At 46.6% G+C, this 26,418-nt stretch overlaps 1 protein-coding gene across 2 annotated transcripts in view; it reads right to left on the reverse strand.

Annotated features, from left to right (window-relative positions):
* LOC308099862 (uncharacterized protein) overlaps nt 1–26,121 on the reverse strand; it is a 28,381-nt gene extending 2,260 nt beyond the window's left edge. The window contains exons 1-14 of one of the 2 annotated variants that reach the window (XM_080448697.1): nt 26,021–26,121; nt 24,621–24,752; nt 23,947–24,002; nt 23,244–23,313; nt 21,420–21,507; nt 20,978–21,086; nt 20,499–20,591; nt 19,846–19,978; nt 14,083–14,203; nt 13,637–13,695; nt 5,529–5,716; nt 3,577–3,652; nt 3,504–3,538; nt 2,792–3,172 (exon numbers count right to left, since the gene is read on the reverse strand). In XM_080448697.1, the coding sequence (XP_080304823.1) occupies nt 2,792–3,172; nt 3,504–3,538; nt 3,577–3,652; nt 5,529–5,716; nt 13,637–13,695; nt 14,083–14,203; nt 19,846–19,978; nt 20,499–20,591; nt 20,978–21,086; nt 21,420–21,507; nt 23,244–23,313; nt 23,947–24,002; nt 24,621–24,747 (1,536 nt within the window). In that variant the 5' untranslated portion in view covers nt 24,748–24,752; nt 26,021–26,121. The other variant, XM_080448698.1, reaches the window with a different exon arrangement.
* Between the last annotated feature and the right edge of the window lie 297 nt (nt 26,122–26,418).

The raw sequence follows: 26,418 nt of genomic DNA on the forward strand, positions 1-26,418 counted from the left end.
GGATGCGACGTCCTACTCCGAGCTTCTTCAGGCGGCGGAGCCAGTACAGTCGCTGCTGAGCCTTTTTCCTCACGTGTGTGGAGTGCGTCTCCCATTTGAGGTCCTCCTCGATGTGTACTCCGAGGAACTTGAACTCGCTGACCCTTTCCACTGCAGCACCGTCGATGAGGATGGGCGCATGGTCTCTCCGCGGCCTCCTGAAGTCCACGATCAGTTCTTTGGTCTTGTCGACGTTAAGAGAGAGGTTGTTCTCACGGCACCAGTGTGCCAGTGATTTGATCTCCTCTCTGTAGTCAGACTCGTCGTTGTTGACGATTCGGCCTATCACTGTCGTGTCGTCCGCGTACTTTATGATGGTGTTGGAGACATGTGTGGCTATGCAGTCATACGTGTACAGGGAGTAGAGGAGAGGGCTCAGCACGCATCCCTGGGGTGCTCCGGTGTTGAGGGTCAGGGGGTCGGATGTGATGCTGCCCATTCTCACCACCTGATGTCGGTTGGACAAGAAGTCCTGTATCCAGTCGCACATGCTTGGGTGTAGCCCTAGGTGTCTGAGCTTTTTGTCAAGTATTGCTGGGACAATGGTGTTGAATGCTGAGCTGTAGTCCACGAACAGCATACGTACATATTTGTCCTTCAGCAGCTTGTTGTCCATGTGCGAGAGGATGGTGTGGAGAGCCATGGCAATAGCGTCGTCGGTGGATCTGTTTTTGCGGTATGCATACTGCCACGGATCCAGCGAGGCAGGTAGCGTGGAGCTGATGTATTCCCTCACCAGTTTCTCGAAACACTTGCTGACGATCGGGGTGAGAGCAACAGGTCTCCAGTCGTTCAGGCATGTCACTTTGGCCTTTTTGGGAATGGGCACAATGGTTGACATTTTGAACCCTGCAGGGACCACAGCCAGGGAGAGGGAGAGGTTAAAGATGTCAGCGAAGACACCCGCCAGCTGGTCTGCACATGTCTTAAGGACCCGGCCTGGAATCCCATCAGGTCCGGCTGCCTTGTGGATGTTGACCCGTGTGAAGGCTGTACGCACTTCTCTCTCCGAGATGGTTAGAGGAGGGTTCTCCTCTGCTGGTGCTGCTGATGGCCCCGCTTGGCTGCCGCGGTTGGAGCTGATCTCAAACCGGCCGTAGAAAGTGTTCAGTTCGTTGGGGAGGGAGGCAGGCGGGTTCACCTCGCTTCTGGTTCTTGTTTTGCAGTCTGTCAAGGTGTGTACTGCCTGCCATGTGCTCCTGATGTCGCCACTGCTGAGTTTGTCTTGCATCTTTTTTGTGTAGGCCTTTTTCGCCTTCCTGATGGCGCTGTTTAGGGCCGCGCGCGTCGTGTTGCGCGTTTCCACGTCGCCAGATTTGAAACCAGCGTCCCGTTCATGCAGATGTGCACGTACTCCGCTGTCCATCCATGGTTTCTGATTGGGATAGATCCGAACTGTCTTTTTTGGGACTATGTCATCTATGCACTTGCTGATAAAGCCAGTGACTGAGTCTGAGAGTTCGTTGATGTTATTCCCAGCGGCGTTCTTAAACATCCCCCAGTCAGTCTGGTAGAAGCAGGATTGTAGCATAGCGTCTGTGTCCTCAGACCAGATTCGGATTTCCTTCTCAACGACCGGCTCCCTTTTTAGCCTCTGTTTGTAGGCAGGTAGCAGCTGGATGGCGTCGTGGTCAGAGCTTCCTAGCGGTGGGCGGCGGAGAGCTTTGTATCCATCCTTGAAGGGCGTGTAGCAGTGGTCAAGAATATTGTCACCACGGGTACTGCAGGCGACATGCTGGTGGAATTTGGGAAAGACCTTTTTTAAGTCTGTCCGGTTGAAGTCGCCTAGGCAGATGACTGCGCAGTCCGGGTGGCGATTTTCTTGTGCACTGATCGCCTGGTGTAATTCCCTCATAGCTGTGTCCTTATTAGCTCCAGGATGAATGTAAACAACGGCTACAATCACGATGCTGAAGTCGCGTGGTAGGTAGAAAGGACGGCAGGCTATGATTAAAAGTTCAAGGTCTGGTGAGCAGTGACTGTCTAGGATTTTAACATCTTTGCACCAGTTGTTGTTGATCAAGGCACAAACTCCCCCCCCACGTTGCTTACCGCTCAGTACAGGGTCTCTGTCTTTCCTATACGCGGTGAAGCCAGGAGGAGTGATAGAAGAATCAGATGCTAACTCCGTTAGCCACGTCTCTGTTAGCACAACAACACAGGTCCTCCTCGTCTCTGCGTTGTATTTAACGCGCGCCAGTAAGTCGTCCATAGTGGTCACTGTTCTTGATTCACACAGAGATCTAACGTTCGCTAGCAGGATTGAAGGCAGTGCAGGTTTATATCCACGTTTTGTTGTTCTTACGAGAAGACCCGCTCTAGTGCCTCGCCGCCACGGTCTTTTTCGACGGGGGTATGTTGTTGATCCGGCCGGAACAAAGGGTACCCCACCCCCCCCCCAGCCGAGCGGGAGGTTTTCGGCAAAAAAGTCCGGAATTCTGTGTGTAATCGCTGTGCTGATGTCCATAAGTGCTTGTCTGTCATAACTCCTTAGACACGCGACGGTGTAGGGAAAAAAGAGAAGGCTAAAAAATACTAAAAAGATGGAAAAACGTTGCGATGCTACGGAGCTTGTACGAATGCGGCCGTCTTTCATGGCGAGTCCGGAAGTTCATACAGGTCACTATTCACTGACCTGACCGCTACTTAGTTCATAGCAAACAGTGGCAATATGCTAATAGTGCGTAAAAACAAATGTGAGGTCTTCGAAGCGTTGGTATGGCGCTCAAATGGCTCAGTGCTTTGGTCTCACCGCCTGTTTAGTTTGTGGTCTGGGCCCGATCGGAGGCCCCCGGATGTACCGCGGATCAATAGGCTTGGGTCTCTCTTCTTCCTCATCATCATCTTCACTATCGAAAGAATCTTCATCAACCTGTACAGGTGCTGGCTTTGTCCTTGCTGATCTTCTGACAGGGGCTGTGGCTTCTTCATCCTCATCATCCTCCTCCTCATCAGTATCAATATGGCGTCTGGGGCCGACCGGAGGCCCCCGGATATACCGTGCATCAATAGGCTTGGGTCTTGCCTCCTCTTCATCATCATCTTCACTATCGAAAGAATCTTCATCAACCTGTACAGGTGCTGGCTTTGTCCTTGCTGATCTTCTGACAGGGGCTGTGGCTTTACCAGCTCCCTGTGTGGAAAAACAACACAGTTTCTGTCACCTTACATGGACAAAACTGACACTTAAAAATTTATGTTTTTTTTTTTCATTTTCACAAATACATTTCAGCTATGAAAGAAATATGTAAAACTATTCTTTATTTATGAACTTGATCAACAAGGTTGAAGTATTATGTTACATGACCTGTACAGCTTCTTCTGTAAACACTCAAACTCAATATTGAAATTACAACTGAAACATAACTGACAATGAATTGTCCCATGGCTTCATCTGAAGTCTGGTTTCAACACCTACTGTACCTGTTCTGACTGAGGCCTGGTGATGGGTGGACCTACTGTACCTGTTCTGACTGAGGCCTGGTGATGGGTGGACCTACTGTACCTGTTCTGACTGAGGCCTGGTGATGGGTGGACCATCTTCTTCTTCTTCATCATCTATCTCCATGGGAACAGCCTTGGGTTTGGAGGACCCTCGTTCTCGTCCTGCCCTCTGTTAAGAGAGACAATTTGAGGCCTTTGTACATGATGCTGGTTTAAGAGTAGTGACTTCAGAAGTCTATTAGGTCTTGAAATACTTCTGCACAGTACCTTTATTATTATAACATGTTTCATTTAGAGCCCGACCAATATACTGTATTATATTGTACAGATACAATGTACAGATACTGGTGTATATAAGAGCATCCTGTCATTCTGAACAAGTGTCATTACATAGCGGATTGTTAACACAACGTCTACCAGGGTCTTCAACACTCATCTTTGTATTGAAGTCTCGCCATTTAACTAAAAGTGTAAAAACTCCCTGAGTTGGGGTGCCGATGGCCTAGTTAAAGCGTATACCACATATAGGCTCTCTGATGCAGCCTGACAATGAGGCGCGGGTACGAATCCCGAGGCCGACGGCCTTTGCTGCGTGTCACTCCCTGTCTCTCTCTCCCTGTTTCCTGTCACTCTTCACTACTACTATGCAGAAAAGCCTTGTTTTCAGTACGGTATAAAAATGTACTTAGCATACTTGAGATGGGTAATTCACATTATTATTGTCAAAGTTACATTATCAGTGTGTTTTAAATGGATATTTTACTTTAAAATAAACATTAAAAATCACAGCCCCCTCACGCATTAGAAGGACATTCTAATACGTGAGAGGGCTGTGATTTTTTCATAAATTTTTTATATATTTCTTTAAATGTTTGAAAGTGAAATATCCCTTTAAATAAATTTTAAGGCGTGGATTGAATTGAAAAGTCCAGCCAAAAATACTCAATGGAGAAGACATGTTCCTGACGGAATCCTTTTACTAAGTCCTTTAACTGTATGACACTTTGGCAAAATTGTTCCACATTCACACTAATTGTTATCCAATGTTGGCCTATTTTCCTATAATACCGATTTGCCTGAATAGTCAACGAGTCATAAAATGAATAATATTACATTATATGACAATGGTGACAAATGAGGAAAGCGGCCATTACACGACCTTTACCTCTACTGACATTTTCTCTGCTTAGTAAACGGCCACTTCTGTTTAACTGGGGGTCAAACTGGCCAGCACTCCAGCATGGAAATGAAATGACACAGGAGAGGAGGGAGAGAGAAAGGGAGAGTAATTGAAGACGCGTGCTGATCTTCTGCCCTGTGTAAAGTGCGTGTCATTGACTTCCTCAAAATGGGCCGTTTGAAGGGCGCCCACAAGGCTTGAAGGGTCAAGTTAGCCACTGGAGGGGGAGGAGTGTTTCCGGTGAATTCTGGGAAGGTCACGACTCTACTCTCCATCACTAAATAGACCATTTTAGACCCTTCTCTCTCTCTCTCTGTCTGTCTGCTAGGCTGACATACTCAGCATTGGGTCAGCGGCAGGTTAACTCTCCCTCCAGCAGTCACAAACAGAAAATTGGATTCTTCTCACTGGTCAAGTGTCACTGAATCTGTTGAGAGTTGATGTGAAAACACACTGGTTCAAGTTGAAATAATCAACTTTGAGGGAGTGTGCACTAGGGCATTAACGACTTCACATTTTTGCAAGTCGACTTTCTGGCAGTAAAAGTTGGCAGTTGAGTCGACTAGTTTGATGACGTCATCATATTGACAATGGGGGGAGCGGTGGTGGGTGGGCACGTCGCGGGTGTGGAGGGGACGTCTCTTAATCAACTACGGTTTCCTTTTATAAACCTGAAAATGACTTACCTGCATTTCATATCTGCCCTAAAGCGATCCTTTCTCCCTTAATGTACGGCTTATTTTATTATGTTAATATTAAGACTATAGATTCCATGGCAACCAGCAACATTGGATAATAATAGGCCTACATAATGTTGTACTGGCTGTAGATCACATCAAGCTGCCCATCTCTCTTGTGTTCTCACCTTGCCCCTGGCTCTTGGAGGTTCCAGCACCTCATCAGAGGTGGCCCCCTGCGTCTGCCCTTTGTGTGGCCTGGACAGGTCAATCCTTCTCTGGGCACCGCTGGCCAGCAGGTCCCTAAGCCTGTGGTAGTCAGGGCGTTCCTTGTACCCCAGTGATCTGACATACAGGAGGAGCTTGGCCAACTCATCTGAAGACGGAGAGGAGGAAGAGGGTGAGCGAGAAACGGGAATCCAAATATATTTTTTCACCATTGAAATTGCTCAACTGCTGATTATTTTCTATAATGAAAGTAGTCTTTTTTTTGGGCTTGTCTTCTGCAAAGATCCCATGTACCTTAAGGTTCGAATTTAATCCAGATTTAACATCATGCAGAAACCTTTTTTATCCTCCTCACACTGCATGTGTGATTTCAGCGTATTATACTTAGTTTTCATTCTAGTGGTATATTCATGGTCTAATATAGGCCTGGCTCACCTGGGGAATTGTAATTAACTACCTGGTAAAATAGAAAATTAGCAGTAGCTTGGGTCCCCGGGACCCAGAGCTGAAAGCCATGCTAGTCTGGTGTTGTCCAGATATCACATGTGAGACTGAATGTCTCACAACACACACAGGCCCACGTGTACCTGAAGGTCTCACTGTCCAGATTGTGCATTAAGCCCTAATATATCTCACCACAGGGAATAAAGGGGATCATATTAGGCCTGTCACACAGGCCTAATATCTTTGGATGGGCGGACTTTCTTCAGATGCTCCTGCTCCCCTAGATGTTCCGACTGTCTGTCTGACGAACGTACAGACAGTGTGATTGGTCAGAAGTTTGGTAGGCGTGATATATTATTTTTGCCCAGGCTTCATTCTGCCAGCAGTGAAAGCAGCGATAGTTTGGAAGAACCCTTGGCTGAGAAGAGTTACTAGTCTTACAAGCCAACATCCAGGAGGTACAAACAATCTGAAATCCCTCTCTAGTGACCATGGATAAACACAACCTGTGGTAAGTAAACCTCCGTACCAAATTTCCCACAGCGCGTCGGAAGGATATCCAGGTATATCCAGGTATTAAAACCAGCAAGCTGCCAGCTGCGGTTGTTGTTGGGTAGATTCATAGACCAGATTATTGAGTGGACAGGGTCTGGCATTCAGAACAGTGTGAACGGGCTGGGTACTTCCCTGTCCGAAGTTTTTTCAGACAGGCCAGCCGAAAAAGGTTCGGCCTTTGTACTATTTTGAAGCAAGCACACTCAAACATACAGCACAATTGGTCTCTACACACTGCCTATACAATATATGACACTGCTGTAGACTTCATTACAATTGGTCTCTACACACTGCCTTACATACACACCGACCTAGACAACATATGACACTGCTGTAGACTTTGTTACACACACACAAACGCAGAGTCACAGGCTTCTACTACACACAGTTGATGCATGCCCCAGGTCTTATCTATAGCAGGCAGCCGGGCCCTTGTCAGCAGAGGAGCAGTGGGAGTCAAGAGTTGCGTTTCAGCCATACATCACACACCCAACCCTCACACAGGTGTGACCTCTCTTTATAAAGAGGGGAGATAATCTCTGAAAGATATGCAGACAACACGGTCGTTTATAACTGCTATCCGGAACTGTTTTGGTGGTATGAATTGGGCTGAGACTCCACATTACAGTCACAGGGTAAAATCTAAGTGTTAATTTAACCACTTAAACCGTATATACTTTGTAGACCGGGGTCCTCCAGGCTCTATACTCCTTTTTCCCTCTACACCAAATCTCTACAAATAGCTCACATACTGTAGCATTGCTTGTGATGCGTTGTGAGCTTGTAGATCTGCTATTTTCACGAAACTTGTGCCCCAGAATAAGGATGCAGTGGTTATGTAAAAATTGACCCTTACGGGTATCTAGAACTCTTCTCCTCAAAAAGTACATCACCCCTGCCCTCCCCTATACTGTACATTCTGATCTGAACTTGGAGGGTACCTGTTAAGAGTCAACATGAGATGGAGCTCTCAAGAAACCTTGCGTCTTTGCTGTCTTGTCCATAACAACATTTGATGTATCATCCATATGCATTTCTAGTCTCCGTTTTTGATTTGCAAGTCTAATCCTTACATTCGTAGCGGTCTCTTGGGGAAAGTGCAGGACTGTTTCTTGTCTAATTCTCCGTAACATACTCACTATGGGATATCAGCGCCCCCTGGCGTGATGCAGAGCTACATACCATAAACTCCCGGGCCATTCATTGGCTGAGAAGGGTATGTCACGTGTCCGGTAAACCGGAAGAGGTATAAAACCTCTTGCGTGACGTGGCTCATCCTCTTTCGCTTCTCTGCATGGCAGATGCTACAGCTACAAGACATACCTCAAAGACCAAACTTTACAAACTTTGTGAATTAGACCGAAACCAGCTTTAGCCCACTCGGGTGGTACTTGTACTGACCCACGGGTTTTCCTCTACTGCAAAAAAAAAGTTTATTATTCTTTCCGCTCCCGCGGCTCTCTTATCTTTTCTTTCTATCTGAAATCAAGTTTTCCTCCTTTTGCTTTCCTCGTGTTTAGCCGGCCGGCTAAAGGCTAATAGGTTAGCTCCATGGAGGCTCCACGTTCGTGCGGGCTGACGCCACGGTGCCGCTTGCTGATCGCCGCGGACGACCCTCACAGGTTTTGCATCTCCTGCCTCGGGCGACGGCATGCCTTCGAGGCGAAGCACTTCCGTGGTGCACCGGGAGGTTGCGACGACTGCGCCCGGTTCTCCAGGCGTCGCCTCGAGCGCCGCCTAGACAGGGCCGACGAACTGGCCCCAGGCGGCAGCGCCGTAGCGGATCCAGCCCGCATGGACACCGGCCCAGGTAACGTGGATGGTAGCGCCCGCCACGTGCGCCCTCATCCCACAATGGGCCCTCCAGCTGCGGGCGGTCCCAGCAGCAACCGCTCGCAGCAACACCAGAGTGCGCCGTCGCAGCAGCTCCAGTCTGCTACACCCTCCGTGCCGCGCAGCACTCCACCGGCCGCCGCAGCTGTGCCCGGGGGAACCACCCGGGTGCAGCTAGCTAGCGGCGCTTCATCCCCCTCTTCCCAGCCGCTCTCTCCGAGGCCGCAGCAGGCGTACCGTGACAGCGGGGCATCGCCTTCGTTCAGCGACGTCTCCGACGACGGCAGCACCCACAGCATGGACGAGGGGGCGGAGGAGGGTGAGATACAGTCGTTCCAGGGGGCTACCGGAGCAGCCGCCTCCAGCCCTCGTCAGGACGACGACCTCGGGGCTTCTGGCGGTCAGCTGGGGCCCAGCTGGCCGGACGCCCAGGAGCTGGAATCCGATCCCGCAAGGCGCGAGGAGCCGGTCTCGGCTATCATCGATAGAGCCTTGCTCAGATGTGGGCTCGTTCGCCCGATGGAGGAGCGTGCATCCTCCACCGGGCAAGATGACGAGTACCAGGGCTTGGCTCCCCAGGATCAGCGCGCGCAGAGGTCCAGGAAAGTCCCGGCCGCGCTGGGCTTCGCCAACGCCCTCATGTCCACCTGGGAGGTCCATTCCGAGCCGCATCGGCTGGGTTTCCCCCTCGAGGTGGTGGACGCGCGCCGAAGTTGGGGCTCATCGCCTGTCCCCCCATGGACCCCGTCCTGGCCCAGGGCATCATGGACCAGCGTCATCCAGTGGCCCTTACTCCCGACCCGCACTTCACCGTCCCCAAGGAAAAGGCGATATCCGTGGCGGTGAAGAAGGCGTACAAGTCGGCAGCGCTGGCGGCGCGCGCGCTGAACATGGTCGCCATTCTCCAGGGCTCGACAGCTAAGCGGCTAGCCGAGCTAAGAGAGGCGTGGGGCGACGACGCTGAGGAGCTGGAGGCCCTTCAACAACTGACCATTAAGGTCACTCGTCACGCCACAGCCTGGGTGGGGAAGTCCATGGCGGACAGCGCGGCGATTGAGAGGGCTCGTTGGCTCGATCTGGCCATCTTCCGTCACGAGGTGGTGGACGCAAAGAAAAGCGTCATGGCGCTCCCGTTGAAGCCAGACAACCTCTTCGCTGGAGCGTCGGAGTTCCTCCGAGTCTCCACCGACTCACGGAAGGCCCAGAGGGAAGCCGCGGCGGGGGTTTTGGAGCCAGCCCCTCCTCCGTCTGCGAAACCCCGCAACGAGAGGTCCGCGGGCAGAGGACGTTCCTCCTCCTCTCGCCGAGGGTCCAACACTTCCCGCTCCTCTTCAGCCCAGGCGAGCTCGCGGGAGAGACCGCAGAGCAACGCGGGCAATCGTGGCAGAGCTTCCCCCCGCCAGCCACCCGCCTCTACCAACACAAACACCGCAGGAAGCTCCAGCCGACCTCCACGTCGCAACACAGGAGGGAAGCCTCGTGGCGGGCGGGGTAAGTGACGTTGTCTCGCCGGTGCACAGACCGGCTCAGCCCTCTGTTCCGCCGTTCGTGTTGGGGAAGAGGACCGTTGCTTTTCAGGCCTCGTTGGACAGAGTCGAGGACGGCTCCACGAGTGCCAAGAAACTTTGTTGTGTTCAGAGTGTGGACGATTTATGTGTGCAGAATGTGGACGTTTTAGTTGTGCAGCGCAATGTTTCAGTGAAAAGTGCCCTGTATGTACCTCCTTTTTCTCTGCAAAAGAAAATAAATGTACCAAATGTTACAAACAGTCTCGTTCTTTCACATGGCATAGGGCCTTGGAGCAGAGGGGTCCCCGTCTCGCGGGCCCCTCTGTTCCAGCGCCCTCACTGTATGGGCCAACAAGGCCTGGAGCCCCCGATTTCCGGGGCTCCAGGTATTGCTGGGGGTCCCCATGTGCATGCATTAAATCTATGTCATCTTCCCATAAGCCCAAAGTGCCTGGGGCCCCTGTTTTCCGGGGCTCCAGACACTGCTGGGATACACTCTGTAAATGCATTAAGTCAATACCATCATTCCATGAGCCCACAAGGCCGGGAACACCCGAACCCAGGTGTTCCAGGCATTGTTCGGACAACATCTGTGCATGTTTTGGGTCATATGAAGGTAATCGGAAAGGTATTAAACAAACCGACGCCGCCTTTGTCCACAAGAGGGCGCCAAAGCGCCAGTGGAACAGGGTCACGTCGGTTTTGCCTTTCGCCTCACAGGCTTCCGTCTCACGGGGTGCAGCGAAACGCCACTGTGGACCGGAAGTCTTTGAGTCAGACAGAGCGGGCCTCTGTCTCCGCCATTTTGGAGGGACAGATGCCCCCTCTCTCGCAACGCGTCACGGTGGGCAGGCCACGTTCGCTTGTAACGGGCGACAACGCATCCCTTACGGGGAGGAGGGTTTTGTCGCCTCACAGGCTTCCGTCTCCCAGGTTGCAGCAGCACGTCACTGTGAACCGGAAGTACTTGGCTCAGAAAAGGCGGACCTCGGTCCCCGCCATCTTGGAGGGACACTTGCCCCCTTTTCCACACCGCCTCTCGAATTACAGGCCACATTCGCCATTTCCGAGCGACAAAACATCCCCTACGGGGAGGAGGGTTTTGTCGACTCTACGTGCGGAGCCTTTGGGCTCCGACGGGAGGGCGACGGCCAAGGTAGGCTTAGTTCGGGCGGCCCCGTTTGTCCGGGTGACAGCGCCGTCGGTTTCCATGGAAACAGGCAGCCGGTGCGGGCGGACAAACCGGATGTTGACGTCAGTCACCTCAGGGTTAGCACCGCCGGCGGCAGTAGCAGCAGCGTCACTGCTCCCCATGGCAACCGTCCCCATAGCGACGCTCCCACTCTCCGAGCGGCCGATGACGTCACCGGCCAACCCACTTGCTCGGTGTGTGGAGGAATGGAAGATTTGCAAGCCAAATCCTTGGGTATTACGCACAATACAGAAGGGTTACAGGTTACAATTTTCCAGAAAACCCCCAATGACAGACAAAGTGTTGTTTTCCAAGGCCACAGGTCCAGCGGCCAGTACTCTGAGGGAGGAGGTTGCCTCCCTTTTGAGCAAAGGCGCTGTCACGGAATTACTTCCGAACCAGAACCGACTGGGTTTCTATTCGAAATATTTTCTGGTGGCAAAGAAGGGTGGGGGGGTGCGACCCATTCTGAACCTGAAGGGTCTCAACAAATACCTCACGGTTTTCCATTTTCGAATGCTGACAACCGCTGCGCTTTTACGCACCGTGCGTCTTGGGGACTGGTGGACGAGTATCGATCTCAAGGATGCTTATTTTCACATTCCAATCTACCCACCGCACAGGAAGTTCCTGCGCTTCTCTCCAGTGTTGAGGGGATCAGGTCCAGTGGCGGGAACGCATACAGCAGTTCGTCCGGCCAGTCGTGGGCTAGTGCGTCCATGCCCAGTGAACGGTCCCCCACCCTCACCGAGAAAAAGCGAGAACACTTCGCGTTCTCCTCGGAGGCAAACAAATCGACCTGCGCCCGGCCAAACCTGGCCCAGATCAGGTCCGCCACCGACGGCTTGAGGGACCAGTCCTCGTACCGGGGTTCGCCCCCAAGAACGGGGTGGTCACCCAGACGCCGGTTGAGGGACCAGTCCTCGTACCGGGGTTCGTCCCCAAGAACGGGGTGGTCACCCAGACGCCGGTTGAGCTGGTAGCTTTTCATCCGCCGCCTTTCGCTTCAGCGGAGGATAGGCGGCTACACTGTCTTTGCCCGGTAAGGGCTTTGAGGCTCTACTGCCAGAAGACGGTGGCCGGCCGATCGTCGTCGCAGCTGTTTGTCTCCTTCGGCCCGGGTGATCAGAGGAAGGCAGTGGCTAAGGCGACGCTTTCTAGATGGATTTTGGATGCCATTAAGCTGGCCTACGTCAGTGGTGGCGTTCCAGTTCCAGAAGGACTGAAGGCTCATTCTACTAGGGGCGTGGCTGCTTCCTGGGCCCTCTCCAGGGGGGTTTCGGTCCAGGAAGTGTGTGCGGCCACAAACTGGTCGTCACCTTCAACGTTTGCGGCTTTCTATAGCCTAGACGTGGCAGCAGCGTCAGTGGCGCATGCTGTCCTAGGGGTGGCGGCTGTCGCTAGTTAGAATGGGGGGGAGCTAGGCTGGTTTTGTTTTTAACCTGCCTTTTTTCTCTTCCCTATCTTCCTTCTCTTGAAGTCCCCTCGGGACCACCTGTGGTAGGTCTCCAGGGGAGGAGGGCCCCTGTTTCCTTGTTTCACTTAAGGAACGGTGTTGTGTCCCCTACCTTCCTTCTCTTAAGTCCCCTCGGGACCACCTGTGGTAGGTTCCCAGGGGAGGAGGGCCCTGTTTCCTTGTTTTCACTTAGGGGACAGACTTGTGTCTGTCCATTAGTTGAATAAGGCAGACTTGGTCTGTCAGGGTCCTTTTATTAACATCATATACCGCACCCTGGCCCGGAGGGCTGGGGCGCCCGTGAGGCCGAAGGTCACGTCCAGGGGGACGGGGCCTTATGGCTAGGGGGCGTGCGGACCTGAGATTCGGTATGGCTATAAGCCCCAGGGGGGTTTATGCATCCCATAGTGAGTATGTTACGGAGAATTAGACAAGAAACTCAGGGTTACGGATGTAACCCCGGTTTCTTTAGAATTCGGAGTAACATACTCACCTAACACCCCTGTTTGTGTGCATCTGCATGCAGGAAGCGTGTTAAAGAGGATGAGCCACGTCACGCAAGAGGTTTTATACCTCTTCCGGTTTACCGGACACGTGACATACCCTTCTCAGCCAATGAATGGCCCGGGAGTTTATGGTATGTAGCTCTGCATCACGCCAGGGGGCGCTGATATCCCATAGTGAGTATGTTACTCCGAATTCTAAAGAAACCGGGGTTACATCCGTAACCCTGAGTTTTTGGTATTATTTTCACAGCATACTGTGGTCTAAGCTCATTCAAGTACATGTCAGACAAACTGTACTAAAATGTTTTGAATTTGTTGGCATTAGAATTAGAGTTGTTAGCAGGACGATACCTACATTAGCATGTATTATGCAACGAGTGGAGCTGAGGAAAAACCTTATCATAGTTACTAACATAGTTGCCCTAACCACACAAAACCAAACCCATGCCTTAACTTAACCATCTCTAATCTAATGCTAAGCTTAGACACCACCACAAGTGGATGGCCTGGGAAGAGTACCGTAGTTTAATCCACAGGATAAATCAATTATCATAAAAAAGGTTACCCCATTTACCTGTACTGGTTCCACTCTGAGACAGCTTCTGGACTGAGCCTGGCAGGTTATCCATCAGCCTGCGAATAGATCGATAGAACAAACAAGATGATTGTCTTATGTATTTTGAGTTGTAATGAGACTGTTTGTCCATCTGTGTTTACAGTATGTACATCTTATGTCCACAAATTTGTCCACCTGAGGGTACTGAAAACACCAAAACAAACATGGGCTGAAATACACAGAGCTATGATATAAGGCTCAACTATGCACACTTCTAGCATGCCTTTGGAGATTGTGGCTTTTTACTTATATTATGCATGGGATATATTTTGATGCTGATCCTTCATCTGTATCCTGCAACAAGCTGCTGTATTTCTGATCCTGAACCACTGGCATAGGTCATTGTAAGAGAACGCAGGATTAAGTCTTGGGATGTACATGCACCAGGATGTGTGAGCTGCTACCTGGCCTTGGCCTCCTGGACCTGTGTGGGGTTCTTGAGAACCGCATCCCAGGGAAGTGTTCCACACAGCCAGTGAAGAAGACAGAAGCCTAGGATCTGGAGGTCTCCACGCCTGGATGGAGCTGTGGAAGAGATGGATAGACGAGAGAGAGAGAAAGACAAACATTTATTGTAGCGAACTGGCTCTCCATAGCCTCCGACATGATCCAGATACATGCAGAATAAACTGTACTGAACTAACCAAGAAGGGGAAAAGATAATAATATGCCTGTCCTTTCTGTCAGTCCATGAGAAGGGAGTCAGGCGGTAAAACATACAAACGTCTGCACTCAAATCACAACCATGTTACACACATCATGGTCCATTGCTTAACCGTTGCTGTACCCTCTGTGTCTGTGTGCGTATGTGTGTGTCGAGCCTAGTCACCAAATCGTTTTATTTTTTATCGTTAAGCAGCCCAACAGTTAAACTGTGTTTCAGCAACACATTAACACTGTGCTCTATATTAACATAACTATACCCAGCAGCATATTGATAATATTAGTTAATGTACAAATATATGAGATATATTTTGTTTACTCATAGGACCTTCCTACAACAATGAGTCCACAACATCTCAGTAATTCAGAGATGCGACCAGGACTGTACTGTATGTGGCATGGTGAGTTGAAAAATTATAGCTGCGTGACTATTCCGTGTGCAAAACCAGTCTCTTTAAGCCTACAGTGTGTCGTCACTGTTGGGCAGAAACCTTGTATATCCAAAACAATGTGTTCAACTGTGGTTATTTAGTCACAAGCTCTTTTCATTGGCTCAATATTGATCAAACCTATAGAGAGAGACTTAACCATTTTCACAAGAAAATAGGGAAAATAGCCAATCTACAAGCTGCTACAGATCGGCTATTTTCACGCTACACTCTTGTACGACGAAGTAGGGCATTAATTTACGAAAAACATAAAAAGTAGAAATATGTAGATACAACGTTTCCGCCCGACAGCGACAATAATGTGTGTGTGTGCGTGTACTGCATCAATACTTGTGGGCTGAGTGCATGTGAAGGGGTCGAGCCCGGGGAGTTTTAGCAGCTCAATAGTGTAACGGCCCGCCACACGTCTCTGGAGAAATTACCTATCGACTGGTCTCCATCAGCAGGGACAAATCTCTTCCCTGAGCCATGGACCACATTGATCCTTCACAGCCAACAGACCAGTGTAACAGAGCCAATATGGAATCAGATTACAAGTAGTAATCTGATTTAATTAATCTCATTACAAAAAGAAAAACAATTAACTGTAAAATAGCTGTCCTCCCTAAAAACAAGCTCTCTGATCAGAATCCAGATCAATCTGCGGGTTTCGTTTCTGCCAATCTGGGAACCCATAGTCAAAAAAAGGAAAAAACTGCACCCTCTGCTGTTTATTTTCTTAGAATTTGACTCTGGGGGGGATCTCCCAATAGAATGTGGATAACAGGATGTTGGCCGTTAGGTCCGCTCTCAGCCCTCCACTTCCTGTCCACGTGTCTTTACTTACATTCCTAACATTCCTAACTATACACGTAACAGGAGCTCTCGACAGATTCAGCTGCGGAGCTCTGAATGAGTCTTGAGAGATTACGTTTCTGCAAAGAGGGGACTCTGTATGACCCACAGTCATGTAATGAGGCCACATGAGTTCTGTTTGGGATGAAGAGATTACAGTACATGAAACTGGATTGTAATCTGAATAAACAAACAAAAGAAACATAATTTCACAGTACTGAAGTTACAAAAAACTAAAAATCACTGCTGCAGAGGAACTACACTAGCAGACTTCAAGTAATCTGATTACCGAGTAGGAATCTGGTTGAAGAAATCTGATTCTTCAAGGTCCGGCACGCTCAACTACACAGGAAGAACTTATTCGGGTGCAGATTCCAACAAATACTGACATAAAAAACTATCGCACTCACAAGTAATAGTCTTAAGTAGTCTTTTTCAGCCTTTAATGTACATACATAAGGCTGAAAAAGACTTAAGTACTAAATACTTACTTGTGAGTGTGGTTGTTTTTGATGTCAGTGAAGAAATCTGATTACCACAGAAGACTGTCAAGGAGAAACAAACTACATGCAACTGGACTGATAGATAGCTAAGGGCTCTTTTCTTCCCTTGAACTTGTCTCAGTCTTCAGGATTCTGGTCTAATGTCTCTCCAAGTTTATGCAGGTGAACTCCCAACAGGAGTTACTGGCATGGACTGTTAGGTTTAATCAATTTAATATCTTTGGCTATTTCGCACAAATTATAAAAAAAAGAGAAAAAGGTATGAATTAAACTGCTCCAGGCATAAACAAAAGAGTGTAACCTGTCCTCTATGGATCAGCCCTTCATATTCCAACTATTGTTGTTGGCTGCTGCACTTTTCCGCCTCAACAACTTTGACTGAACGGGGGCCTCGGCTCTGCTTTGGGCTCTCAACAGTTTGCTCTTGTGGGTGTTAAGTATGCATTAAGTCAGCATTACATTGTGGCGTCCCTATTGTTGTAAATAATTACAGAGCACTTCATTGCTACTGAGAGGGCCGGCTGAAGGAGAACACGGATGAAAAAATATAAGCGACACTGGCGCTTGAAGAGTGGCACAACTCCCACAGCGACATAATAGATTAACAATTAAAAAGATCAACAACTACATTAAGCAGAGCTGGCCTCCCTGCACGTGCTCTGGGCACGTTATCGCTGCGTACAATGGCATTTTGTCTGTTTGCTCTCCTGTAGTTAATGCGATTTGCCCTCTTGCGAGAAGCGGCACAGGGCTGTGTGTGTGTGCACATCCACACCTACACTCCAAAATAGCTTTCAAAAGGAACTTGGGCACATGCGTGCACATGCGTACACACGTACACACACACACACACAAAAAGTGAATGTCCACAACAATACACACGGATGCATTGCACGTACTAACACAGTGAACCTCAGAGCACACCCATAGGTACGCACATACACACACCGTCAAACAGACACAAAGAGTGAACCTCAGAGCACACACAGGTACACACACACACACAGAGTGAACCTAAGAGCACACACACACACACACACACACACATACATACATACTGTACACTGGGAGTCAACCTCAGAGCACTTGCACATACACAAACACATACAGCGTGAACCTCAGAGCACACACACAGGTACGTACATACACACACTCATACATATTTAACCTCAGAGCAGCATGGAAATACTAGTCAGTTAATTATTAACATATTACCTGCCAAAAACGGACATGTCCGTCTTTTAAAATACATCCGTTTACCGCCAAAGACGGACATGTCCGTCTTTTCAAAATAAAAGATTATTTTACATTCCACACAGAACCAGAGATATATATCCAAACTTGTATTACTTGTGTAGACGGTTACAAAAATATTGTTTAAAGTAAACATCATTGAAATTAGTCACTGCACACATCCCTAACGAACATACACACAAAGTGAACTACACACACACACACACACAGCGACACGTTAAGCTTTTTTGGCACGCCACCATCGTGCAGCAAAGTATAATACAGGGCTTAAGTGGTTAATCAGACTAATCGATTTGGTTGATTATAAATTTGTCTGTGTTGATTCGTTGATATAAGAAATAAAAAACATAAAAAATTTGTTCTAAATGTCAGTTTTTATATATTTTCGGTTAATTGCCGAGCCCTAACACATAAACACACACATACAGGCTGAAGCTCAGAGCACACACTTGTCGAAGTGAGTGTCTTGTTGTTATTCAGATAGTCAGACTCTTCAGCATACAGATTCCAGCAACCATGCTTGGGACCAAGTCTATTTGGACCTAGCTGTTCTTTAGACCAGTGGCCCCAGTCAGCACACCAGCGGTTGTGGACTTACACTCGCAGGTTTAACCCTCACCCACCTTACTTTGTTTATTTAAGAGCATAAAACACAATTAATCTGCATTTTCTTTTCTAATATAGCCCACCCTCCTTGACCTTCCAAAACTCATAGTAAAATGAATGCGATTTGGCTTTTGATAATAATCACTGGCAGTATGCTTTCTTAACCTTGCTTTTAGACATCAAATGCATCGAAGGAAACAAAACTCCAAGCAATTTGGCAGTTTGAGCCATGCTCGCTGGCCATGGCCAGTATCGAACCATCCAGAAGTTAAGTTGAGTCGGACATTCAGTGTGTGTGCGCGCACACACACTCAGCTCAGAGGTTATCAGCAGGGGGCCATGGACTGGCTCTAACCAAATATCAAAGGCCTTAATTAATGGAGGGGGATGAATACACAGTGCAGGTTATGACTCCGGCTAATTAGGGAATTGTTAAACGGAGCCGGAGCCAGAGGTATTCAGTGGGGGCTCAAGGGGGACGAACAATCGATGGCCGATGAAGAGAGGGAGCATGTATGCAATTTGCCAGTTAATGTGTTCCCGATATCAGCTCAGGGAGGGAGGGAGGAAGGTGGCGAGAGAGACTATTTTGCATGTATTGACAAAATGAGGGGTCACTGAGCTAAGAAGGGAGTGTTTCATGGTGACATTAACCTAGAATCAGTCTAATTACCAAAAACTCTGCTGAGCGTGGATTCTGCAAGTCTCCGAAGGCCTGAAACCAGTGGTTCTCAACCAGTGGGTCAGGGCACTGAAGTGGGCCACAAGACGTACTGACAGGGGTTGTGGACAAAGAACGACAGTTACAGAGGATTATTGAGCTATTTACGAATTGGGTTTGACTTCACAGACAATGCAACATTCAGGTCCTAGTGTGATATATATTCTGTAAAAACACAATGTTATGAAACGTACAAAACATGTTCTCATTTCCATTCACTAAAACTTTCTGTAATGCAATACAATGTGTGCTTTACAGCTTCACAGATAATAAAAGGTAGGTGAATAAATAAAATATGGATTCAAGATAATTAACTTGAAAGGAGTTTGAAAAAATAATACATCATTCTATGTTGGGGTTTTACTTGTTCATGAAGATAATGGTTTCTTACCCCAGGAGTATTCTAGTGTTTCCAGAACACTTCCCTTTATGTATTTACCCAGATTTCTAGTGTTCCCAGAACCGTGAATGAATCATATTTACTAGAGTCTCTTTTGTGAGTGACTTTTAGCTACTATTAGTTTTTTTCTTTTTTTTCTTTTTAGTTTCTTTAACCAAAACTCCAGAAAACGTACATCTTTATAGCCCCTAATAAGTGCATTTTTGACTGCAATATTCAAAATGTTATGCTCCGTTATATATATATATATATATTTGGCTAAAAGTATGATGATGAAAGTATGATTATGCATTCACATCATCCGGGGGGGGGGGGTTCATTCTGTGACTGGCTAGTTGGTTACCCTTTTGGAATTTTATTAGATTTCATAGTACATAAAGGAGACTAATCTTCCACCTAAAAACTAGGCTCTGAGACGTTACTTTTCAAATCCAATACCCCTCGTGGGGCAATACAAATTTGACCTTGCCATAGCAGCATGATGTAAGATTTCCAACAGCAACCATAAGTGGTTTGGTGAGAAATTAGGGGGGGAAACAGTTAGTAAAAAGGGGGAAGGGGCCTTTGAAAGTAAATAAGACGAACAGCATATAAATGAATCTAATCGTAATCTTATGTTCTAGTTGAGTCATTCAGTGACTGTTTAGTTCTTTTCATTTGAGACAATAATTTATAAGTGCCTTATGAAGCTGATACAAGCTCAGTGATGTGCTGTGATGTTTTGATAATGTTCGTACCGACGCCGTTGTGTGCGTCCAGGCTGGTGTATTCAATTGTTCCATCGTGGCCCTTCTTTGGGTTCTCCTTGTACTCTTTGTGTACTCCGTCAGGGCAGTACCTGTAGGACAGTCCGTAGTCTGCTAGGTATACCTGCAGCACACAATACAACACATGCACACACACAAGGTCAAATGCGGGACATACTGTATATACACTATACATACAAAGTGAAATCTGTTAAGTTTAACTTTGAGTGTGTACAAATGACCATTTGTACACTCCTGAGTTACAAATTGATAAATGAACACTGAGGATTTTACTGTGTAAAGTAGTTAGCTACAGAATATTTGTATACGTGTCTGAATTAATCCTGTAGCTTCCCAACTGTTTTTTTTTTCATCTATTTTACACATTATAAAAAATGTATTATGATTATTATAATATGGTTATTTTCTTGTATGCCAATCTTATTTCTTATTTCAAATGTTTTTATTATGCTTTTAATGCCTTTTGTCTTTAAATGTGCTTTTCTGCCTTATGTAAAACACTGTGAATTGCCAATGTGTATGAAATGTGCTGTACAAATAAACTTGCCTTGCCCTACCTGTACACACAGTGAACAGTACACTATTATGTAGTTGCATAGTAAACTGTAGAGCTTTAAGCTGACCTGGTCAGGGTCTCTGTGACCCAGCATTAGATTGGCAGCTTTGATGTCAGCGTGGACATACTCATTGTCATGGATGTACTCCAACACGTCCACCTGGAAAAGAAAAGGACTGTGTAAACATACACGTGCACACACCCCCAAAATTGCATATACAACAGCATATTGCCTCACTATTGGCTGTCATTTGAGTGGGAACATCATTTGCGATGAAATTGATGCAGTCCAATTCACAACACTACTGTACAAGCGTTGTTCCACTATCCTCCATTTTATACCAGCTTAAGGTCAAGATCATGTGGGTCAATATCTGTTAAATTGCCCCTTGACCCTGCTGATTTCACAGGAAAAAATACACTCTCAATTTGTGGAGTAGAGGCTTTGAGCAGTGGATATGTACTCGGCCATGGCCTCCAATCCATCGCCAATCAATGGATATGAAAGGACCTGAGTCTGCAGCTCTCCACGGCAGGTAAACTCACCAGTCTTCGGCCGAGCTCGAGCACTGTTGCCTTCTTCAGCCGACCTCCGTTGTGTTGGCAGGCTTTCTGCAGGTCGATGCCCAGGCGGTCCATAGCCATGAAGCGGTACCTGAACAGGAAGGTGAAAATGTCAGGGGCAAAAGAAAGATTTATTATAATATAAAGCAATTTCTTTGGTGAATCTAGAGGTCAAACTCTTAAACCCTATATACTTAGCTGACCAGGGCCCAATACATGATCCCCTCCTTTTTTCTCTCAACGCCAAATCTCTTTGCCGAAAATAGCCGATCTACAAGCTCGCATTGATGTGTTGTGACACATTGTGAGCTTGTAGATCTGCTATTTTCGCCAAATGTTCGCCCCCCGGAATAGGGACGCTAAGGTTCATGTGGTTAAGACATGGTCTTCTGCAACCTGGTAGGCCTAGGATGGAGGTCAGTACCTGGTTCCATTGTGCTCAGCCAGCCCGGCTCCCCAGTAGGTTGGAATCCCCAGAAAGTCCAGTTTCCTGTCTCTCGTCCATCTCTGCACTGAAACAAGACAGTTACTTATTTGAGCACAAAGAAATGGAGTGTTCCAGATAAATTAGAATAATCTGCAAGCATAATAAAATTATCTATGTCTAAATGTATACCGACAGAACTTTTTAACGGTTAACCTAAACTCAAGTTTTTAAGTATTAATGTTTTAGTTTTTTTATAACAAGACTGAGAGTATAAAGCCCCTAGGTCCCAAATTATTTTGGGGGGTCCCCAGATGATTAGCTTAATGTGCAACAATGTTTTCTCACTCAACAGTAAACAAACCAGTATAAACCAGTATAAGTACAGGGTATCTGCACAAGTCACAATTTAATGACTTTAAAGATTTCTTTATACAAAATTGGCCAAATTGTGAAATATTACGCAAGAAAGAAAAGTGCGAGGTGTTGTGAGCTTGTAGTTCAGCTTTTTCACAATATTTATCTGTGGAACCGAGTCACACTTAATGTAATGCCTTCAATTCCAAGTGCTTGCCAGGGTGGTGGGTCCCCAGTTCAAAATATGATTCTTTTTGGGGGGTCGCGGTTTGAAAGGTTTGGGAACCCTTGCCCTAGGTGCTGTTCTGCTCCTTATACTCAACCAAGAATGTTTGCTGAGGAAAGACCAATGGGGTCACTAAAATCAGTAGGGTTTATCCTGCAATCTGCCTATTAGACTGTGATATATCTTCTGTGCAAACAAAGCCAACATTCTGAGGAATGCACTCAGCAACTTTCATGGCAATCTTCCCATTAGATTCAACTTCAAACAACTTTATTTTCCTTTCGGAACTTCGTTTGTGCAGTGGTTAAAAGACAACATACAGTCAATACATATATACCTAGGTCACTATACAACTACAGATTGTGAGATATCTTGGGTGCAAGTGAAGATTCTTGTCTAATGGTGGCGCTAGAGGAAAGGTCAAGCGGTCACCAAAATCAGTAGGGGTCACACTCCGGGGAGCATGATGGTGCACACAAATTCCAACATTGTCGGCATTAGAATCCCACCACTGAATAGACTGTCGGGGTGTTGGTTCTTAGTATATTTATAGTGGAGAGATTTGTCTTAGGTTTTTAATTAAGAACATACTTTTACTAATCAATGACACGTATTTGTATTTACTAATGTGCAGTTGACTACATTCATTCCCTAAAACTAACCCTCAAACATCTATACTTAAATGTATCCGTTACCTGTTTCAAAGTCTATACCTAAAAATGCCCCCTTTTCAAGGTGAAGACTGGCTCAGATGTTATATACACACACACACACACACACACACACACACACACACGCATGCACGCAAACATACTGTACATACATTTTCCAACACGTGCCAGTGCCACACATGCACGCACCCACACACACAAACACACACACAGAGAGGCCCCTAACAGAGCAGTAGTCCTGGCTCGGGCCTTCATGGCGACCAGCCTGACTGGCACTTCACCAGACTGGCAGGTGGTCAGGGGCCCCAGCGGGGGGCTTCGGGCATCATTATGTGCGAGTGCCTCTCACCCCACCCAACCCCCCGCACATAAACACAGCTCCCTTGCAAATGCCAGGCATTGGAGAGCTCAGGCGAGCACACAGAGAGAGAAGGGGGAGGATAACTGCCATGGAGGTACATGTTTGCTTTGGCTTATTAATTGCTTTGCGGCCGGGCAGCGAGGGCCCCTGCGTCAGCATGGACACTTCATCAGTCAAATACACTCCTGCTCCACTGGGCTGCTACTCACTGCTCTCTGGCTTGGCTGCCCTCTGGTAGAACTTGAGCTCGGAGAATAGGGGCCCATTCTCATGGTACTCCTGCACACACACAAGCAGATGATGTCGATCATTTCACTCTTGTCTTACCCCTTTTACACAAAGCATTAACCCATTAAGACATGAGGCTGGTTCTACAAACGCCATCTAAATCAGTAGTTCTCACATTTTCAAGGTTTTTCAAAAATAGCAGATGTACAAGCTCCCAGCGTGGCACGAAGTGACACGCTGTGAACTTGTACCTCTGCTATTTTTTAATAGCCAACGCTAACATCTAAAATGACACAGGTGCTTTCCTGGTTTTAATGGGTTAATTGTATTAGTACAGTTGAACATTGGTGATAGCTGATCTATGACAGTAGTTAGGTTGTTGTAATAATAATAATAATAATAATAATTACTGATATCAGTACTGGCTGGCACAGGTGTGATATTAAGGTAGTGTAGGTATAGAATAAGCAGGTATAGTATATTTGAAACAAGACACACAAATACCATCTATAGGACATAAAAGGATATAACCGAAATGCCAACGGACATTTAAGATCATCCTAAATTCACAGTCAAAACTCAAAACGATATCAAATTACAGGTAAATGTGTGGTGAAGAAGCATTTCTATCCTTTCACCAACGGTGTCTTTAGAAAACAATGGTGGAGGAGTTGGGATACTCACGATTTTTATAACAAAATCACTGTCAGCTTTAACAGGTGTGTCCACATCCTGAGAGGCTGGGGGGAGTAGGGGAGAGTAAAACATACATTTAAACACATTTTATGGAAAAGCCAGATTTAGATCTACATACTGAATTAGGTTTCTTGAAGTTAACCACTTAAACCCCTATATACTTATTTGACCGGGTCAGGGCTTTATTCTATGTCCGCTCCAGTTTCCTGCTAGCATTTGCCCCAGAATAGGGATGCTAGTAGGTGTGGTGGAACTCACGGTCAATCAGTAATAGGAAATAAACGGGGTCAGGGGCACTACTTAGAAGGTGTTGGTGCTTTAATACATGGGTGGACAGGGGAGATGTACAATGAGTACACACAGGCCTGTGGTACAGTCGTTCTGCCACGAGCACAAGGAATCAGACCATAGTTATACTGTCATGTTACAAGGACGAGCTGTACCATAAACAACAGCCATCAGGCCAAAAGAGAGACATCTTGGCTCTTACGCCATGTAAATTATCATGTATCACAGGGCACAAAGATGAATAACATAAGATGAACAACATAATGTACTGGAATAAAGGTGACATATAAACACACATAATAGCATAATATAATTTCTTCCTCATTAGGGTTTGAGTGGTTAAACGTAGCAATAACAAAATCACTATGGTTTACCCAAATAGATCAACCCGAAGCCTCCTTGACCAATGACCTTTCCCAGCCTCCATCTCTTCTTCTCTGTGTCAGTGAGTAGAAAGCCTTCTGGGAGTGGTTTAGGCAGAGCCCTTTTCCTTGGTGCCATGAGAGCTGAGAGAAATGTTACAAGTCACTTTTATTGACACACGTGAACACACAAGGAACACACATACAGACAGACAGACAGACACACACAACACACACACACACACACGCACACAGTATAAATGACAGAGTAAATGTTCCCAATATGTATACAGTTCTTTCAGTATGTAAGGCCATATATCGTCACGTATAGAGATTTTTATTTCATGAAATGTGGAATTATTATAGCTAAGTTGCTTGTAAATATTGGTTAGTTCAAGTTGCTGTTGCGTTTTCTTGGGCAATTGTTGCTAAAATGTACTTGCTTATTTGGGCTTGCTTCCAACTTCTTTTATTATTATTTAAACCAGTGGTTCTCAAATATTTTCATGAAAAAGTGTTGTGCCAGGGAGCATTTGTGTAGTTTTTGAAAATAGCCAATAAAGTACTCATGTATGTGGCCTATAGCTTCTTTTGGGCTTGTTTTCATAGACCTGGTTGCTTATTTCTCTCCAAAAACCTAGCAACACTGAATACAATATCAGTCAGCGAGTGACCAAAACAGATGGCACTATACCGGTGTAACGTGTGTTGACTTAAATACGAGGAAACAAAACTGAAAGCATGATTTCGCTGGTGTCTGCATTCGCACTTTCAGCGGCCAACGTATAATCTTTTAGATGAAAAATAACCCACTGGTAAGCCAACATTAAAGCGACTATGTCTCATAGATATAACGTTTTGAATGTATATCATAAGTTCATAACCGCATAATCTACTTGCAGGTCGGGACCCATTTGTGGGTCGCGGACACATTTGTATGGGTCACGAGTAAATATCGATCCCTTTATTCTTTGTTTCCTACATTTTGATTTAATTATTATTATTTCAAAGATTATAAAAGAAATCCCCCAAAAATGCAAAAAAAATCACGAATTAAAAACAGATTCAATATTTTTTGAATAAATAAATAAAAATCTAAGAAATCCCATAAATTAGAAAACAAAATGTTTAAGAAGTAATGAAAATAGCCGATCTACAAGCTCACAACGCGTTGCGATGCGAGCTTGTAGATCGGCTATTTTCACTAGCTTTGGGTCCTGGGCAGACATCACATTTCTCTTTTGGATCTCGAGCTAAAAAGTTTGGGAACCAGTGATCTATACATTGAGCCTGTTAGCAAGAAATGCTAGCTGGACATCTGACCAGTAGAAACAGAGCTAATACACAAATGTTTCGCCACGGCCAATGAAGTACATCCACGCTATAAGGGCAGACGGTAATAAAGTCCTTACCTTTAGAGTGAGGCAGGTGTTTTTAAAACGTATAATAATGTGGGTTCTCCGTGTGACTGCCGAAAGCAAAACAAAAACAAAACAGGCTCACTTCCTGAAAGCTCGCCCCTCCCACTACTTGTTCAGCCAATGAGGAGGATGGTTCCTCTCCCCGCTATACCTGTTTCAGCCAATTGGGGTGATTGTTATTATTCATTATACCAGAGTGATTTAATATCACTATGATCTATTTCACAATTTTATTACATGAACACAATGTAATGTCATTTAAAACAGTATTGTGTCTGTCAACTCTGAATCATTTGAAATGTAGGTCCTTGGCCTGTAAGTGCCAATTTGAGGGTCTGTGACATGAAAAAGTATTACTTGGAGCACAGGTCTCCGCCAGGTCAGGTAGG

This window comes from Gymnoscopelus braueri, assembly GCF_963280865.1.
Source record: "Gymnoscopelus braueri genome assembly, chromosome: 14".
In the NCBI taxonomy this organism is placed as follows: domain Eukaryota; kingdom Metazoa; phylum Chordata; class Actinopteri; order Myctophiformes; family Myctophidae; genus Gymnoscopelus; species Gymnoscopelus braueri.